General features: G+C 42.7%; 1 protein-coding gene across 4 annotated transcripts in view; it reads left to right on the top strand.

Annotated features, from left to right (window-relative positions):
- The first annotated feature begins 12379 nt into the window (after positions 1-12379).
- Positions 12380-20751, top strand: part of UBE2N (ubiquitin conjugating enzyme E2 N) — a 39724-nt gene continuing 31352 nt past the window's right edge. For 2 of the 4 annotated variants that reach the window (XM_020876399.2, XM_020876398.2), the window contains exons 1-2: positions 12380-12535; positions 17414-17488. In XM_020876399.2, the coding sequence (XP_020732058.2) occupies positions 12506-12535; positions 17414-17488 (105 nt within the window). In that variant the 5' untranslated portion in view covers positions 12380-12505. The remainder of the gene's footprint in view (positions 12536-17413; positions 17489-20751) is intronic. The other 2 variants (XM_020876400.2, XM_020876401.2) reach the window with 2 other exon arrangements.

The raw sequence follows: 20751 nt of genomic DNA, 5'->3' as shown, positions 1-20751 counted from the left end.
GAAGTACTGATGCTGAAGCTGAAACTCCAATACTTTGGCCACCCAATGTGAAGAGCTGACTCATTGGAAAAGACCCTGATACTGGGATAGATTGAAGGCAGGAGGAGAAGGGTCGACAGAGGACGAGATGGTTGTATGGCATCACTGGTTCAATGGACATGTGTTTGAGCAAGCTCTGGGAGATGGTGAAGGACAGGGAAACCTGACATGGTTCAGTCTGTGGGGTCGAAAAGAGTCGGACAAAACTGAGCGACTGAACAATAACAATGCGATGTAAGCAAATGTGTCTTTGGCTCTTCCCAAATGCTTTGCAAAATACCTGACATATAGTGAAGCACTCAGTCAATACTAGCAATAATTTTACCTTGTAGGTGCTTAATAAATACTTGTGTAATAAATTTTTATGAATATCTTACCCAAAGAGATCACCTACTTCTTAGACATTGAAATGTAATCCTTCCCTTTTGACTGTCAGGAATAATCCAGTGAATGTAATGAAAATTTAAAAAAGGACTTAGTCTAAAATGGCCAATAATGATTTCTAGCTTTAAGTTGGTATATCACTTAGTCTCAGCAGAAAGCAAATGACATTCTCAGCTGGTATCATTCTGAGCGGTTTATTTACAGAGGCATTCTTTAAGGGGGTGTGAGTGGAATCACACAGAGCAGTGTTAGTATAACCCGGGCTTGGTACTATTGGCTGTTCCTTCCAGATCAGAAGGAATAAAGAGGGGGAGCAGTTCCTGGACTCCAAGAGAGAATCCTATAGTTGGCTACCTGGAGGAAAGCAGTCAGCTATTGAAGGACATCGCCAGCCTGATGTGACCTTGCCAGGAACCATCCAGGGTAATAATTACTCTGACTTCCCTATCCTTTCCGTCTCCAGTCTCCTGCAAGGGCTTCTCATTGGCCCAAACCAAGCAGAAACCAGAGGTGAGAGAACCCCCTCCATGCAAGGTCATCTGATCAGGTTAACTTCCAGGAGAACAGAGTGGATCAGGCAAAGAGTGGATTTGGAAGAGAGAAAGGCAGGTTCTTGGCACCATGTCAGAGTAAGTGCCTTGGCGTATTCTTGGTGCTCTGACTGTAAAGTCAGAGATTGGTAATCCAATTGGATGTTATTTAAATATAAACAGTATGGTCCTCCAGTTTTAATGGAATATGAGAAGAATTCTGAATAGCTTTGAGCAGTAATACCTTCACTGAATATGTTGATAAATCAAACAAGTAAAACCGCTTGGGTAGGAGATTGGAGGCTCACATCACACTGGTAAGTTAGGTAATATGTGTAACATGAATTCAGGTAACACTCCATTTGGAGGGTATGGGTGGCGACCATGCGAGGGGGCTCTGCTTCTCCTTCAGGTCGTGCGGAAGAAGATCCTGGAAGACTGCACTTCCAGACCTCACCTTCACAGCCAGCCTAGAAGGCATCTCAGATTGCTTGTGTCAGTTACCCCAAGGTACTTGGGGGTTTCTTCTTTCCTATAGTGTAAGTGACTTTTAGCTCCTCAGAGAATTTGGAATGACGTGTAGAAATGATGACGTAAATCAAACACACCTGTGGACTTCCCCGGTTGGTACAGTGGATAGGACTCTGCCTGCCGTTGCAGGGGACATGGGTTCGATCCCTGGTCCAGGAGGATCCCACGTGCCACTGAGCAACTAAACCCAAATGCCGCAGGTTCTGAGCCTGCATGCCCTAGAGCCCGTGCTCCACAAGAGGGGTCATTGCAACGACAAGCCCGTGCACTGCAACGGGAAGGAGTCCCTGCTCACTGCAACTAGAGAAAGGCCATGAAACGAAGACCCAGCACAACCAAAAATAAATAAGTAAATGAATCAAACCCACAGGTAGTATTGTTTTCCAGTTAGGGTTGAGAACATAATGCATTCACAAATGTGTATCTTCTGTGTTTATATTGAAGTATTTAGAATAGAATATATAAGAGAATTTGGACTATTAAATTTGCCTGATAGATTAGCTTTGATTCTTATTTTTAAAAACTTTTTATTACAGAAAATTTCAAACACATACAAAATTAGAAATAAAAGTATAACAAACCACCACACACCCCTCCTTTGGCTTCAACAATTGCTCATGGGCAATTTTGTTTCATCTATGCTCCCACCATGTATCTTTTCCTACATTAATTTGAAGCAAATCTCAAGTAGCCTATTATTTCATCTATAAATACCTCAGTGCATGTGTTTACTAAGTCACTTCGGTTGTGCCCGACTCTTTGTGACCCTATGGACTGTAGCCCGCCAGGCTCCTCTGGCCATGAGATTCTCCAGGCAAGAACACTGCAGTGGGTTGCCGTGCCCTCCTCCAGGGGATCTTCCCTCCAGGGCTCGAACCCGCATCTCTTCTCTCTCCTGCATTGGCAGGCGGGTTCAACATCCAACTTTCCAAATGGCTCATGAATGTCGTATTTTCAATTGAGTTTGCTTGTTTGAATCAGATCCAAATTAGATCCACACATTTCAATTGCTTAATATCAGATTTTAAGTTCCTTTCATTTAAGAGTTCCTTCCCTATTTGTCTTTCTCCTTTTTCCTTGCACTTCTTTGGTAAAGAAGCAAGGTGTTTGTCTGGTAGAGATTCCCACAATCTGGGTTTTGATGAGTACATCTTGGAGCAAACTTTAACATGTTCCCAAGTCTCTTGTGTTTTCCATAAATTGTGATTCCAGTTTGAAATTGTCGTTAGGTGACTGATCCAGGCTTATGATTCTGTGTTGAAAAGTGTGAAAGAATTATATTGTTTGGAAGCAGTGCTAGAATACTTAACAGATGACTCACTGTATTTAAATTGTTTTTCATTTATAAGAATTATTTAGTTGTTTGGGAATGTTTACCTATCAGAAAACTGAAGGGCTGAACAAGAAAATTGAGTATGTTAAATTTACAGGTGCATAAACAAATGGGACCTAATTAAACTTAAAAGCTTTTGCACAACAAAGGAAACTATAAGCAAGGTGAAAAGACAGCCCTCAGAATGGGAGAAAATAATATCAAACGAAGCAACAGACAAAGGATTAATCTCAAAAATATACAAGCAACTCCTGCAGCTCAATTCCAGAAAAATAAATGACCCAATCAAAAAATGGGCCAAAGAACTAAACAGACATTTCTCCAAAGAAGACATACAGATGGCTAACAAACACATGAAAAGATGCTCAACATCACTCATTATCAGAGAAATGCAAATCAAAACCACAATGAGGTACCATTACACGCCAGTCAGGATGGCTGCTATCCAAAAGTCTACAAGCAATAAATGCTGGAGAGGGTGTGGAGAAAAGGGAACCCTCTTACACTGTTGGTGGGAATGCAAATTAGTACAGCCACTATGGAGAACAGTGTGGAGATTCCTTAAAAAACTGGAAATAGAACTGCCATATGACCCAGAAATCCCACTTCTGGGCATACACACCGAGGAAACTAGATTGGAAAGAGACAAATGCACCCCAGTGTTCATCGAAGCACTGTTTATAATAGCCAGGACATGGAAGCAACCTAGATGCCCATCAGCAGACGAATGGATAAGGAAGCTATGGTACATATACACAATGGAATATTACTCAGCCATTAAAAAGAATTCATTTGAATCAGTTCTAATGAGATGGATGAAACTGGAGCCCATTATACAGAGTGAAGTAAGCCAGAAAGATAAACACCAATATACAGTATACTAACGCATATATATGGAATTTTAAAAGATGGTAATGATAACCCTATATGCAAAACAGAAAAAGAGACACAGATGTACAGAACAGACTTTTGGACTCTGTGGGAGAAGGTGAGGCTGGGATGTTCTGAGAGCATAGCACTGAAACAAGTATACTCTCAAGGGTGAAACAGATCACCAGCCCAGGTTGGATGCATGAGACAAGTGCTCAGGGCTGGTGCTTGGGAAGACCCAGAGGGATGGGATGGGGAGGGAGGCGGGAGGGGGGATCGGGATGGAGAACACATGTAAATCCACGGCTGATTCATGTCAATGTATAGCAAAAACCACAATATTGCAAAGTAATTAGCCTTCAACTAATAAAAATAAATGAAAAAAAATTTACAGGTGCAACTTAAAATGCTCAAATGTATGTATTTAATTTTCTTTTATGGAAAGTTCCCTTAAAAGAGTTTTATTTTAGTTGCTAGTCTAATTAGCAGAATAATAAGATCGGTAAGTTAAACTTTAGGAAAAACTAGACTTTACTCTCACTTCAGTAAATTGAATGCTAATTAAAACAATGCTACTTAAACTAATCTATGGATAATTTCCTTGTGCAGGAAAGCTACCTCAAAGACACCAAAAATGCTTTTATCGGTGTAAAGATGTTTTTGTCCTCTACTTTCCAAAATTATACTCAAACAACAATGAGAACAGAGATGAATGGCAAGAGATGCAAGAATGGCACCTGGCTTAGCAGACCGAAGTTTAGCCTGCAGGTTGTACCAGGCCTCAAACAATTGGTGTCACCATGTATTCAGGAAGAGGGAGAGAGGAGAGGGCTGAAAACTGATAATATTTGAAAGTCAGTATAAGGGGCAATTAGATCCAAGTCTCCCATACACATCAGCCCACCCTGGTCAGAAATGGGAATCTGAATCTGAGAAGCTCTGGACTCAGGAGCATCATACATGGAGGAGGGCACGGGAGAAGCACCCAACAGGAAACTGCTGAGTGAGTCCCCAGCTTCCCGTCCTTGTGCGGCTCCAGAATGTCAGCACCCTTTGTATTTTGAGCCTGGCCTGTGACTTTCCACATGACCATATGAACCACCAGAGGTCCTCCCAATAAATTCCTTATCTGTTCAGTTCAGTTCAGTTCAGTCGCTCAGTCATGTCCGACTCTTTGGGACCCCATGAATCGCAGCACGCCAGGCCTCCCTGTCCGTGACCAACTCCCGGAGTTTACCTTATCTGTTAGTTGGAGTCAATTTCTATGCCTGCACCCAGGAACCCTGGGCATGTGGGATCTTAGTGCCCCAATCAGGGATTGAACACAAGCCATCTCAGTGGAAGCACAGAGTCTTAACCACTGGACCGCCAGGCAAGTCCCCTATCTTGCTCAAAAAGAAAAACAAAAAAACAGTTCCTAGGGAGGACCTAAAAGTAATAGGTAGAGAATGAAGGAAGGCAGGAAGAGGCGATATGTGCTAGGTATTATGTTACTGCTAGACACATAGCAAGTAAGAATGTGCGTGGGTAAAAAGGAAACATGACATCAGTGACAAGCCAACAAGATGTGAAAATGATAGAGAGAACATAGGTATGATGGATTCCGGGATTTTCAGAGCAATGATGCGATTGTCCAGACTGTGGGCTGAGGTTGCCTTTGGGGAGCCGAGATAGAAAGTAAGCAGGAGGTTAAGAAAATGTCAGTTGGTTTTGTGATTAGAAGGTAACAGGAGTAAGTTTTCTAATTGGTGAATTTAAAATAAAGAACTGGGTCCTCTCAGCTGTGTCTCTTTTCCGCTTCTCTTTCTCTACCTCCCTCTCTTTCCCCTCTCTTTTCCTTTCTCCTTTCTTTCTCTTCTTCCTTTCTTTTCCCCAGCCTGTCTTCTGTTCTTAAGCCTGCCCATCTCCTCTGTCTTGGTTTAAGGGGCCTGTAGTTGCCTGACCATGCTAAACAATTGGGTGGCTATGCCTGCAAGTGGGAAGCAGGTTAGGGAACCATTAATAAGCTCAAAGTATTACACACTTAGAGTTCTTTTCTACGATTAGCTTTACTAGTAATGAAGGCAATGTTTTGGTCTCCATCTCTTTCAACTGGTTATAATTTCAGGAACCTAAATTAGGTTTTATTTATTGGCTTCCTCAAAACCCAACAATCTGGAATACCTAACACTTTAACCAAGTGAATTAGAACAGATAGGAAGAAAGATATGGGTATCGGGCCAAAAGGAATTAGAAAAACAGGAACAGGAGAAGTATAAATTAAGGTTGGTCTTATAACTGTTTTGCCTTCTGGAGCAGATCAGATAATATTGGACAGTGATGTTCAAGCTTTGGACCTCTCAGTGGTACCCAGGGAGCTTGTTAAAATCACAGGCGCCTGTGACTTGCACTCAAGATCTTGGGTGGGGGTCCTGCACCTGTATGTTTCACCAGCTCCTAAGGTGCTTAGCACTCCAGAGTTTGAAAACCTCTGCTTCAGAGTATATTATAGCCCAAATCATTGTACTGGAAGTGTTTTCAAAACACTTCTAATCATGCTGGTAGCAGGCCGGCAGTTTTCTGCAGAAAGCAAGAGACACAAGTGAGATGTGTTTGAGAGATCAGTAGGACTGGGGAGAGATCAGTGATGGGTGGAGGAAGAAAGGTGATGGGAGTGTTCTGACAAGAAACTTGGGCAGGGCACACCAGGGGAGAAGATGTGGGGAAAGAGCTTAGGCTGGGTAGGCTGAGTAAGCGCTCACAGGTGGAGTCACCTTGGGCAGCTGTTCTCTGGGAAACCTGGAAGAGTGACACACAGGAGCCGGGGAAAGGCTGTGCTTTCAGAGCTCCTGTTCCACAGTCAGGCTTCTGGCCAACCCTTGATTCACCATCCTCTGGAATCTTGTTTCCACTGGGAACTGGCCCAAAGAAAGGAATACCCTCCTTCATCCAGAATTAACAAGGGGCTAATATCTTGATGAAAGTGAAAGAGGAGAGTAAAAAAGTTGGCTTAAAGCTTAACATTCAGAAAACTAAGATCATGGCATCTGGTCCCATCACTTCATGGGAAACAGATGGGGAGACAGTGGAAACAGTGTCAGACTTTATTTTTGGGGGGCTCCAATTAATCACTGCAGATGGTGACTGCAGCCATGAAATTAAAAGACACTTACTCCTTGGAAGGAAAGTTATGACCAACCTAGATAGCATATTAAAAAGCAGAGACATTACTTTGCCAACAAAGGTCCGTCTGGGCAAGGTTATGGTTTTTCCAGTGGTCATGTATGGATGTGAGAGTTGGACTGTGAAGAAAGCTGAGTGCCAAAAAATTGATGCTTTTGAACTATGGTGTTGGAGAAGACTCTTGAGAGTCCCTTGGACTGCAAGGGGATCCAACCAGTCTATCCTAAAGGAGATCAGTCCTGGGTGTTAATTGGAAGGACTGATGTTGAAGCTGAAACTCCAGTACTTTGGCCACCTGATGCGAAGAGTTGACTCATTGGAAAAGACCCTGATGCTGGGAGGGATTGGGGGCAGGAGGAGAAGGGGACGACAGAGGATGAGACGGCTGGATGGCATCACCGACTCGATGGGCATGAGTTTGAGTAAACTCTGGGAGTTGGTGATGGACAGGGAGGCCTGGTGTGGGCCTGTGCGATTCATGGGGTCACAAAGAGTTGGACACGACTGAGCGACTGAACTGAACTGAACTGAATGTCTCCAGGGGTGCATGCATTTAAAGCTTCCTGTGGGTAAGATAGCATTCAAAAATGCTTGGTAAAGCATCAAGTGGTGAACAAAGGCCAGTCTTATTCCCCTGATCCTCTTAGGTCTCATCCTTCCAGAGTCTTTCCACCTTGAGATAGTGCTCTTAAGACCCTGGATGACCTCACTCGGTTGTTTTTCACAGGCCGGCATTGTGTGGATTAACACTTTGTAAGTGCTCAGCTATTTATGTTGACGTCACGAATATGAAGCCGCAGGGTTTTTTTTTTTCTTTTCTAAAATCTGTGTGCAGCCTTTTCCTCCTGCCCCACCCACTTCCTCCCTGAGTCAATGTTCACGAACCCTCTTCTCACAGACACTTCTGTCTTGATCGCCCACGAAACAGTTTTCTTATTCGTTAAGAAACAAAAAGTGTATTGCCAACAAACACTTCTGCATGAAGACTATTTCTCATAATGGAAACAGGACCTCTATTAAAGGTGATCGATCTATCATTTTCCAAACTGATCTACTCTGTCTTTAAAAAAGCATGAGACAGTTTGTGAAAGGAAAAAAAAAAAAAAAAAATAACACAACTCTGTTGTCCTCCAGGAAGTCAACTTGAAAAGTTTAGGGATGAACATCAACATCCCGTGTTTTCTGTAAGCAATCACTTATGGATGAGGAATTTAGGCAGCTGCTCTCAAACAGGTACTTATCTTCGGCCTGAACTCATGGATTCATTTCTTGACCAGTTCTTTTTGGGAGGTCTGATGCTCTAGGCCCTGAGCTAGGTCCCAGGGATCCAGAGATACCCAAGATAAAGAAGATCCATAACTCTGAGGAGCTCAGGTATAAATGTCCTAAGATATTACATGCAGGGTAAATAGTACATATGCTCCTGCTATTGTGGCAACCCACTTCAGTATTCTTGCCCGGAAAATTCCATGGACAGAGGAACCTGGTGAGCTACAATCCATGGGTCACAAAGAGTCAGACATGACTGATTTAGCAGGCATGCAGTGAACATCTGAAATATCTGTGGGAGAGGGGGTGGGGAAGGAACAGGAAGCACTAAAATAGTATTTTTAGGAGTAAGATTTGCATAGAGCACAGCATTCTTGGGTCCTCTTTCCCGTATTATAGTGCAGAGGCCCTTGGAGTTTGAGTTCTGAAAGGAGCAGAGCCTGGGGAAAAAAAACAACCAAATAATACAAAAAAAACCCTGGACAAGAAAGAGGTCTGATGAAGAGCCGAAAAAAAGATTAACTAGCTAAGAGTTCTGCCTAGTGCTGTTCAGTTTAGTGAAGCTATTTGGTCGCTCTTACTTATTCAATACCATGGACCGGCATCTTTTGAATTTTGGGTACATGATATCATTCTTTCTCTTTTCTTTTTTCTTTCTTTTTTAAAAATTAGTTTCTCCCCCTTTTTTTCTTTAGTTGTATATCATTCTTTATATATATATATATTTATTTGGCTGAATCAGGTCTTAGTTGCAGCATGAAAGATATTTGTTGCATCATGTGGGATATTTCACTGTGACACACAAGTCTCTCTAGTTGTGGCTGAGCATAAACACTGCATCTCAGCCCTGTGGCAACCTGTCCTTCTAAAATATATCCTGTTTGAGAGGACTTACACGAATCAGAAGTTTGGATTTTATTTTCCAGATGAGTATAGTGTGAGCTGTTCTCAAAGGGGAAAAAAAAAGAGTAAAGACATTTATGTGTGTGTATATATATATATATATATATATATATGTATGTATATGGATGCATGCTAAGTAGCTTCAGTCATGTCCAACTCTTGTTACCCTATGGACTGTAGCCCACCAGGCTCCTCTGTCCATGGGATGAGGCAAGAATACTGGAGTGGGTTGCCATTTGCCATGCCCTCTCCAGGGAATCTTTCAGACCCAGAGATTGTCTCCTGTGTCTCTTGCATTGCAGGCAGATTCTTTACTGCTGAGCCACTGGGGAATATATTATATAATATATATGATATTTATCTAAGAGAATTTCATGCCATCAAACTGATCTTGGCCAAACAAGCTATACTGTCAAGTTTTAAAAAATCTGGTTTCCTGGGCTACCCTAGTGGTCCAGTGGTTAGGAATCTGGACACGGGTTTGATCCCTGGTTTGAGAACTAAGATCCCACATGCTGCTGGGCAACTAAGTCGGTGCGTCACAAATACTGAGCCTGTGTCTAGAACCCGCGTCAAAACAAGAGAAGCCATAGCAATGAGAAGTCCAAGCAACACAACTAGAGAAAGGCTGCATGCAGCAGTGAAGACCCAGCACAGCCCAAAATACAAAGAACTAGTTGCTTAAAGTGCTTTACAAAAAGATCTGGTTTCCTATAGAAAACTATACATGGCCTTCATCAAGATTACAAAAATAATAGCCCTATATGTTATGAAGTGTTCTAAGTACTTAATATGTATATTTGTATATCATTGAACTTTCACAATAAGCACATGAAGTACACTTTATAGGTGAAGAAAAGATCAAACAAGTTAAGCAAATTGTTTTCAAATCTAGGTGGGGCTTCAGTGCCCTCACTCTTAACCTCCATGATTCTCATTATCCATTCTGATACATAATAGCCAAAAGAAGTCACTGACAACATTTTTGTTGTTTATTCAGAATCTTTCATTCTCACATTTTAGGATCTATCAACATTACCCGTGATGTTTACATGCAGAGTTCCAGGCCTCAGCATTGACCTAGAAAATCAGCATCTCTGGAAAAGGAATGCTATTTTAACCAGCGTTGTGGATGATTCTAAGGCAGGTGGCCTGTAAACACGTTGTGACAAATATACCTGTGCCAGTTTGTGTTTCTCAAAGTTGGCCACAACCATATTTTCTATCATATGTATACTCTGCTAGTTTCTAGAATTTTGCCACTCTTCTTTCAAGAGAGGGGGGCCATGTCCCCTAGTTTTCAAACTGGGAGGGTTTTTATGACCATGAGAAGTCAACCAATAGATTATGGCGGGAGTGATGCTACCTCATTTCCAAGGCTAGGTCAAAAAAAAAGGTGATTCAGCTTCCACTTTTGCCTGCTAGAACACTCATTCTTGGAACCTAGCCACCAGGCGGTGAGGAAGCCGAGGTTGTTCCAGGGAGAGGCCCACTTGGAGCAGGACTAACAGCTAGTACCAACTTGCCTGCCATGTGAGCCACCCTGGAAGTGCTTCTGGTTCAGTCAAGCTACCCGAGCTGACACAGCATGTAGAGAGATGTGCCTTCCCTGCCAAGCCCTGCCCGAATTGCAGATTCAAGAACTAAATAAATGATTATTGTCCTTTTCGGCACTAAATTGAAGCTGAATTTTTATGCACTAGATAACTGGACTAGAACCCTTCTAATCCCATGTTCACTCTGCCTTTCTTCCTATCAAGGTGGGTTCCTGGACCTCTCTAAAATATTCTGCCAGTATCTCTGTCCAATGTCATTTACTTTCCCAAATTCTTCTAATGACAGAACTACTCATTTTAGAGTTTTAGCTATTCAAAGTTCTCATTATTGCCTCTGAGGCTTGATTTCTCATCTAAAAAACAACAGTAACAAGACAGCCTACCTTATACACTTTATCATTAAATGAGATAGTCCATGTAATCATTTAGTATCACGCTAATGATATTTTCTCTTATTATTCTTACTAGGTTTCTTGCATTCATATTTTCTATTTGTTAATGCACTAATTTTTTTCTTATAGTTCAATGCAATTCACAGGCTTTCTAGGCCTGGCATGCTCCCCTGACCAAGTCAGTTACATACTTCTTCATCCTTCAGGATGCCACTTCTCCTTTGAGGAGCTTTCTCTGACTTCTCAAGCAATCAATGCCTCTCTGTGTTCAAATAACACCTTGAAGGAAACTCTACTACGGCCCTTAACCCACTGAATTGTAATTGTTGACTTGTCTCTATTCTCTACTGTACTCTTTAAGTTCTTGGAAGGCAGGGTCAGCCTTTTTGTATCCTCATCCACTAACATAGCACCGGGCCCTTTTTTAGTCACCGTCTACTGTCTGTGCTACTGGGCTAGGAAACTCCGTAGCTAAGTAGTTAAGGGGTCCATGTTTTGGCAGATCTGCCTCGGAACAAAACTTCCCACACAACCTTGTGAAAAGTGAATGTCTCTGAGCCTCATCTGTAAAGTGGAGGAAGCACCTTAAGGTTTGCTTTGACGAGAAAGTAAAATAATACCGCAAAAAGCCCACCACAGAGCAAGCAATCAATCATCAGGGTGTTACGAAATGGTTCCCCAACAATCCAATTTTCGGGTACCCTCACTCTAATCCTCCTTTAGCACGCTGGCACTCTAAGGGTAATCCTTCTTTTAGGAATTACTCTCTAATCCTCTCCTAGGTCATTCCTCCAGCGATCCAGTCGGCAAGTCAACCGCTAGGGCCAGGCATTCAGAAACCATTCTTCTTCCCGTCCCCAACTCTCTCCAAATTCTTTGCTTTTAGCTTTCCTAGGACTAAGCGGTGTATCGAAAAGGCTCGACTTATGCGAAATTTAAGCACCAAAAGTCTGGCTAGAGTTTTATTGGAAAACTTTCGAGACCCATACTTGGGCGTTTCGGTGTTTAGCTTCCCCTTGAGGAAGGAGCCCGCGATCAGTTTGACCTGTCTTTTGCCCACCGCCAGCCCAGACCGCGCGCAATGCAGTAACGTTGAATGAGCTAACGAACCGATGAATGGGCTACGTCCACTGCCAGGCCTCTGTTACGTCGCCCATTGGCGCGGGCGTGGCCGCGGATAAGAGGCCTGCGGGGCGCGGAGCACTCAATCCCACCTGCGCGCGGTAGGCTCGGCCAAGAGCGCCGGAGCTCCGCGCCGCCCCGCGCCGCCTCCCCCAAGTCCCTGCCCCGCCGCACGCGTCACTTCCGCTACCTCCAAGCCGGGGCTGGGGCGGGGAACGCGGGGGAGGGGGTCAAGTCCGAGGGAAGCCCGCTCGCGCCCGAGCAGGAACTACATTTCCCGAGGGGCCTTGGCGGCGGCGGCGGCGGCGGCGGGCGCGGCAACGTCCCCCGGAAGTGGAGCCTGGGACTTCCACTCGTGCGTGAGGAGAGCGGAGCCGGAGACGAGACCAGAGGCCGAACTCGGGATCTGACAAGATGGCCGGGCTGCCCCGCAGGATTATCAAGGTAACCGTCTGGGCCTCCCGGCTCTGCTCTTGCCCTGTCAGCGGACCGGGCGGCGCGGCCCCTCGCTTTCTCCGGCCCGCGGCCCGCGGTAGGAGGCCCGAGGCAGCGCGGAGAGGCTTTGGACGCGGCGGCGAGGGAAGTCGGGTGCTGGGGAGGGGGCGCCGGGGAGACTTCCGGCCGCAGTGGGGCAGCCGGGTGGCGGGGATCCGGGGCCCCCAGGAGGCCGCCCCGCGAGCGGGGAAGGCCTGGCCCGCGCCTGGGCGGAGGGTGGGGCTGCGGTGTTGCGGGGCTCTGGCTTTGGGAGCGGGCCTCCGCGGCCTCTCAGACCACCCCAGAGCAGAGGCCGCGGGCGCGCGGGAATCGCGGCGGGGCCCGGACTCCGGGCAGGGGTTGTGGCCCAAAGCGGTCACTCGGCCTCGGAACCCCGTCTCGGCCGGGGCGGGAGTGCAGGGGTGCGGTAGCCGCAGGTTCAGAATGAATGAACCGGGAGGGTGAGGCCGGGCGGGGCCCTATGCCTCAGGAGGCGGCTCCGGGAGGGCCGCGCGTCCTGCAGCGGCCGGCACATGCTCGCCCCTTGCTGCTGGGGTCCGGGGACGTGGGGGCTCCGCGCCCGGCCGCCGTCGCTTCCGTGATCTCCTCTGCTTTAAATGCGTTTCCGTTTGTTATCTCAGCGAAGTGATTTTACTCTGCTTGGCAAACTCTTCTAGAGCTGTTTCTGTTTGGAGGAAATAGTTTTAACGCGAGACCGGGCGGGAATTGGGGGAGAGAGGTATGGGGGACCTTGTGAAATATTTTGCCTCTGGATCTCCTGCACTTTATTAAAATCGTTTTTTTTTTTTTTTTTTGTTTCTTATAAATATATACTTTGAGAAGTACGAATGAAACCATAGAAAATTCATCTTGGTTTTGTAAGTTCTTTACAGAAACATCAAATGATCAGATGTAAAATGTTCCTTGAAATCCACAAAGACAAAACCTTGAGAGTATTTGGTCATTTTTAATGAAGGAAATTAGTTGAACCTCTGTGTTGCTCACTATGCGAGTTCAAGTGCCTAAATTGCAAAAACATTTGCTTGCTATAACCTGGTGAACGTGTATTTAACTTAACTTGTTAAAGTTTGGGGAAGATGCAAGCTAAGTGCGGTGATAGACCTGTTGAAGGATGATGTATTGTGTGTAGTGTTCCTGCAGTTGCAGTGAAATATATCTCAGATGGGGTGTCTCTGACCTAAAGGTTCTTGATTTAGAGAAATGCGACATGTTTTGTAAGGTAGAAAGTCTTACTAGAAAGTACAGAAGTAGAAGAAATTGTCATTGTGCTCTGGAATCTGAATGATATGACCCTTTGTAGTGTTGCATAAAACAAACCTTCATTCGTTGTATTAAAGATTTGTCTTCGACTCTGTCAAGGCAGTTTAATGGCTGTGTGCTTTGGAGGGTACTTACGATGTGGTTTTAGTTGTAATAGAATCTCTTGGCCGCAATAGTCATGTTTATTGAGGCCCCAGTTGAATATGAGGGATGGAGGATAGGTTTATACACCAGATATCCTTGGATTTTTATTTACTGTTATTCAGATTATCGACTAAGTACACAGTACACGTTGACATTCAAGATAACTCTCAAAAATACGTAGTGAACTAAAGACTTTATGTATATTTTTCCATTTTTGCTTAAGTTCTGGATATATTCTGCAATAACATGAAAGCCTTGGATGGGAAAAATAAATTCTGTGGGACTTTGTACATGAACTTAAAGATAGGACTTCAAGCAATAAGTTGAAGTCTTGGTGGTAACATCTCTCTAGTGAAAGTTTCCTTGGTTGGGATTTTATCTTGTAAGAGGTGGTTTTACTTTAATGCTATTTATAGCAAAAGGAACTGTTCCCTCCAGTTTCTAGGATGGATTGAAAGAGTATACAATTTTTTTTCCCCCTAGTGCCTATGCTTATATAATGTAGGCTTTTCCATAATTGGTGAACACGTTTATTTTTTATATCAGAATTAAGAAGTTTGCTTCTTTTCTGTCAACTACAGTACCAGGTTCTATATGGAATATAGTGGTGGTGGCAGTGGGGCAGCACTGCTGTCCTGAGTGATGGGAACACAGTGTCTCTCACTGGCCAGTGTGATGCTTTCTGCCTCAAAAAGGGCATTATTTACATTTGCAAAAGACTTCAACCACTTGGTACCTGCAGAAATCTTGTGAAGTGAACGATACCGTTTTATGGCCTAGAACCCCATTCAAAGGACTTTTCCTAGGGCTTCTCAAAGCTGGCAGAGGAGGCAGAACTTGGATCTTGACCCAGTGGGACCTTCCCCTGCCTCTTGTTATTGTGAAATGACATAATACATGTAAAAGTACCTTAACAACTATAACTATACACATAAAGATGACTTTTTAAATTACTCTTCACCCAGTTGCTGTTGCAGTCAAATCCCCATTTCTAATCCAGCAGCAAATTCCATAGGCTCTATTTTTCAAATCTCAGACAGTAAAGAGTCTATCTGCAATGTGGGAGACCTAGATTTGATCCCTGGGTTGGGAAGATCTGCTGGAGAAGGAAATGGCAACCCACTCCAGTATTCTTGCCTGGAAAATCCCATGGACAGAGGAGCCTGGTGGGCTGCAGTCCAAAGGATTGCAAAGAGTCGGACATGACTAACACACACACACCCACCCTGAATCAGATACATTTCCCTATCTCTCTGAAACCACTATTCAGTCCCATCATTTGTTACCTGGCCTACCGTATTGATCTTTTAAACAGTAGCTAGTGTTACTTTTAAAAATGTAAATCTAGTCATTCTCCCACTCAGAACTCCACAGAGGTTTTTCATTGCATTTAAAGTCTTGACTTTGTTTCCTCCTCGCTGCAAGGCTCTCCATGCATCTAGGACCCACCTCTCTCTGAGACCACCTCCGCATTTCTCTCCTTGGGTCGCCCCATTGCAGCCATCCTGCTGCTGGGCTGTACCCTCAACAGTGAGAGGCTCTGCATGTTCAGTCACAGGGCTTGCCTTCTGTTTATCACATTGCTTACTTTGCCATATCACTCAGTTCTTACATGTCCCTAAACTGGCCTAAAACACGGTCCTCCCTCCTCCCCCATAATTGCTCTTTATCCCCGATTTCCTTCTCTTCTGTATAGCACTCATCATTACTCAAAAAGTCATATCATATACTCTCTGTCTCTACTCTCCATGAAACTCCATGAAGGCAGGATTTTGCTCAGATACTTCGAACACATAATTACAAATCTAATGCCTAGATGTTGAAATACTGATTGAATGCTCTTCAATCTCTTTGGAAGAAAACTTCAGGAGAGTTATTCTATATAATTTATTGTTACTGCCCTGTAGGTTCTATCTGAATTGATGTCTGAGCTGAAAGTTTCTAATTCTACCCATGAGATTCATTAAAAACAAATCAGTCTTTTGTTGACTAGGAAATACATAGAACACCTTTGAAAGGTTCTAAAGGATGCATAGAGGAAGAGTAAGGTTATCCAGCATTCTAGTTCCCCTCCCCAGACAACCACAACTTTTATTCTGTGTTTTTCCTGAAAGACCAGAGAGACTTAGTGAGTATATGTTAGGCCTGTTCCCCTCCTCCCCAAATAAATGGGCTTCCCAGGTAGTGCCCTTGGTAAACCTGCCTGCCAGTGCAAGAGGAGGGCATGACCACCCACTTCAGCATTCTTGCCTGGAGAGTTCCATGGACAGAGGAGCCTGGCAGGCTGCATACAGAAGGGTTGCAGAGTCTGACACCGCTGAGCGACTTAGCACACACACGTGGAGTAAATCCTATACCATAGTTCCTCCGTTTGCCCCTAAATATTTCTTTGAGGTGACTAATTTTTTTTAAAGGGACTGCTTTGTGAAGTGGTTAGACCTTAATTTTACTAATTGCATATTGATAACTTCTAGATTGTTCCCTGTATTTTGCTATACAAACTGCTGTGATGTAGTCTTACACAGTGATATTTTGCAAATACATGAATTACACTGAATCTTGGCAGTTATGTGTTTAGCTTGAATTATAGAATTTCCTTTTCTTCCCTCTTTTTTCCCTGGGCTAAACGTCTTTTAGTCTATATAAAAATGACAAAACAATTAAAGCTTAAAGTTTCGTAGAGTGAAAGCTCCCTAAAATAAAAGATCCTCCTTAATTTATCTGTCATAAAGAACCAGAGTTATTTTGGGAACAGATAAAAGAGACCTGTAGTTGTGTCTTGGTTAAAAACAAATTTATTTGTTGTACATGTTACATTGACAGAATGACATTCCTTTAATTTTCTTCTCAAAATTAATCATGAAATCAATAAAATGGAGCCTAAGCAAACAGTTACTAACTTAAGGAGTTGACTTATTTGATTAAAACCTAGCAAACCAACCTTCTGAGATTAGAGTTTCATCAGTTTTTCCTACAATTTATTTTTCTGTTTCTTGAGGTTTAGTTTCAAATTCTTAAAAATTTAATCTATGTTGTACTGTGTCTTGAGTTCTGTTTTTTAATAATATTTATTTTGAAAAAATAGGGTTTTTGTCACTAAAAGTGATACATGTTTTATTATCATTTGATACATATTTTAATACATAAGGTAGTTTTTAGCAAGAAAACTAATTCAGAAAACCAACCCCTCTTTTAAACCCTAAAAATCTTTGGCTGATAATGCTTTTTTTTTTTCCCATTTAAGAAAAAAAAGGCATGAAAAACTTACCATGATCTGAAGATGCACTTGTTATAAATTGTAACAAACATATTTAGGAAGCAGATAACCCCATGTAGTAAAAATTTGAGTAGAAACAGTGTGGTTTTTAGCTCTTTTGGTTGTTGTCCCAATTTAGGAATCTTCTGTGCTTCTTCCTAGTACAGTCAGCTGTATTTTTTGCATGTGACTTCTGGGGATTCAGGTTCTTGACAAGCTCCCTCAGTCTCCGTGGATTCCAGGTTAGAGTCCCTGAACTACTTTTGGTAGTGATTAAACTTTCAGGCTGTATGGATATTGTTTAATATACTACCTAATGTTTTGATTATGGAACGTAGGCATAATTGAAAGTGGGTTAAAAATAGGCAGTTGAGTTTTTTTTAAGCTCCTCTTTGTCATGCACTTTGTTCAGCCCAGATTGATCAACTCTCACACAATAGAAATTGAGTTTTGTCAAATTATTAAGTACTTTCTGAGTATCCAGCATTCTAAATAATTGTATCAGAAATATTTTGCATTTGCTTTGTAGAGGTTCTGAGTTTTTTCCACACTTGTGATGACTTCCAGCTGTATACAGTAGAGAACATTATCCTTCTACTTCTCTGATGAGGAGACTGTAGGCCAAAGAAATTGGATGACTAAGATTCCTGGCTGGCAAGTCAGTATTTTTACTTTTCTCCCTGTGCTGTCTATAGTGACTTGTTTTACCTGTGTGTAAATGGATTTAAGAAGAAAATAACTTTCCTGCCTTGGATTCAAGTGGTATGGATTCTGAACATACATTTGAGTCTGAGTTATGGATGCATAAACATTGTAGGAATAAATAGCAGAACCAAGGTAATGAGGATGGCATTCAGCAGGGGCTTTGGACATTAGTTTTAGTCAACACACTTCTGATGTGGATGCTTAATTAATATGTTACATGATTTTACTTGCTAAAACCAAAATAGATCTGAAAGGCATAGTGTATGTAGCAGTGTTACATCAAGAAATAAGGATTCTTTTTTCCCCCCATATTAAAGTTTTCTTTTTTTGGGGGGGTTTATTTTCTTTGCAAATGTAATACAGGACATCAGTGTGGATATACAAATTAGGAGATGAAAAATAGGGATTCAGTTAACGTCAGTTAAAATCGTAGCATTTTTTAAAAAATGCTTCCCAAGTGAAGTTTTTTTGTTTTGGGGTTTTTTAATGTTAAGTAGTCATCTTTGATTTGTAGATTACGTAGGATGTAGGATCACCACAGTGTAAGAGAGTGAGATCTGTGGCCCTGGCATTTCTGGTAACAGAAACTGTTAAACATGTGGTTGGAAGAACTGGGGAACTGGGAATCTACAGAAAATTCTTCACTATCTAGTTTTTTAAGAGCTACCCCTCACCATTCAGGGTGTTGTATGTTTGTTAAAATTCTGGATGTAGCTATTGTAAAATACTCTGAGGATACTTAGGAATAGACATTTTTATAATTTGGAGTTGGCCTGTAACTCAGATGTTTCTGAATAATTAGGATTTGGCTATGATTTGAAGTACACTTAGGTACTGATTTTGGAATCTAATTTTGATGTGTTTTGCCTTTAAAAAAAAATTTGACTATTTTGTCTTCATATTTTCAAACTCCTTTAGTAGTAGTCTTGCCTGGGAAATCCCATGGCAGAGGAGCCTGGCAGGTTACAGTCCATGGGGTCGCAGAGTCAGACCTGACTGAAGCAACTTAGCATGGGATAGCATTAGTTTTCAGTGCCCTCACAATATGCCAGTATCAGAGGTTTGGTCTGTTTTGGGCAAATCAGTTTTTGTTTTTAAGACTTTTACTATCCAGTGATTGAAGGCTCTGTAGTCTAGAAAAATACTAGAAAGAAGGGCAACAGATGTTATCTTTGTGTCTTGAGAAATGGGTGCTTTTTATTTCTTCATAGCTTTCTAAGATTTCTTTGTACTAAGGCAAATGTTATTGCTGTAAAGTCAGTGTGTTTTTAGTGACCTTTAAGGGTCATTGGGATATCCCATCCCCTTTCCCCTCTTACCCTGTTGTTCAGTTTCTCTGTCGTGTCTGACTCTTTGCATCCCCATGGATTGCAGCATGCCAGGCTTCCCTTTCCTTCACTATCTCCTCGAGTTTGCTCAGACTCGTGTCCATTGAGTCGATGATGTCATCCACCCATCTCATCCTCTCTTACCCGCTTCTGCCCTCAGTCTTTCCCAGCATCAGGGTCTTTCCCAAGTAGTTGGCTCTTTGCATTAGGTGGCCAAAGTATTGGAGCTTTAGCTTCAGTCCTGATGAATATTCAGGGTTGATTTCCTTTAGGATTAACTGGTTTGATCTCTTTCGTGTCCGAGGGACTCTAAAGAGTCTCTCCAGCACCACAGTTGGAAAGCATCAGTTCTTTTCCCTCAGCCTTCATGCTCCCAACCCTCACATCCGTACATGACTACTGGAAAAATCACAGCTTTGATTATACCGACCTTTGTTTATGTCGGCAAAGTAACACCTCTACTTTTTAATATGATGTCTAGGTTTGTCATAGCTTTTCTTCTAAGGAGCAAGCGTCTTAATTTCATGGCTGCGGTCATCATCTGCAGTGATTTTGGAGCCCAAGAAAATAAACTCTGTCACTGTTTCCATTTTTTTCCCCATCTGTTTGCCATGAGGTGATGGGACTGGATGCTGTAATCTTAGTTTTTTGAATGTTGGGTTTTAAGCCAGCTCTTTCACCTTCATCAAGAGACTCTTTAGTTCCGCTTTGCTTTCTGCCATTAGAGTGGTGTCATCAGCCTATCTGAGGTTATTGATATTTCTTCCGGCAATCTGGATTCCAGCTTGAGCTTCGAGTGCAAAATTTAGACTTAAATTGGAGAAAGTAGGGAAAACCACTTGGCCATTCCCTTATACAGTGGAAGTGACAAATGGATTCAAGGGATTAGATCTGATAGAGTGCCTGAAGAACTGTGGACGGAGGTTCATAATGTTGTACAGGAGGCAGTGATCAAAACCATCCCCAAGAAAACAAAATGTAAAAAGGCAGAATGGTTGTCTGAGGAGGCCTTACAAATAGCTGAGAAAAGAAGAGAAGCGAATGGCGAAAAAGAAGAGGAAAGATATACCCATCTGAATGCAGAGTTCCAAAGAGCAGCAAGGATAGGTAAGAAAGCCTTCTTAAGTGAACAGTGCAAAGAAACAGAGGAAAATAATAGAATGGGAAAGACTAGAGATCTCTTCAAGAAAATTAGAGATACCCCTTACCATTGGACAGCAAAAGTGGCTGTGGTAAGCTAGAAAGAGCCCAGGGCCAAATTTCAGTCTTCTATAACATTGTGATTTGTCTGTCTTTTTATTATCCATTCATAAAACATGTTTCAGTTCAATTAAATGGACATTTATTGAATGGGTAATATGTATTCACAAAACCAGGTAAACAAGACAGGTATCCCTGTCTGGTGAAACGGAGTTGTGAAACAAGAAATTACTGTGAGGTGTGTTATGAAAGAAGGAAAACCTGGGGTGTAC

The sequence above is a fragment of the Odocoileus virginianus genome, chromosome 24 (genome assembly GCF_023699985.2).
Source record: "Odocoileus virginianus isolate 20LAN1187 ecotype Illinois chromosome 24, Ovbor_1.2, whole genome shotgun sequence".
NCBI lineage: Eukaryota > Metazoa > Chordata > Mammalia > Artiodactyla > Cervidae > Odocoileus > Odocoileus virginianus.
The sequence above is the reverse complement of the archived record's forward strand: the minus strand, read 5'-3'. Positions and strand labels throughout refer to the sequence as shown.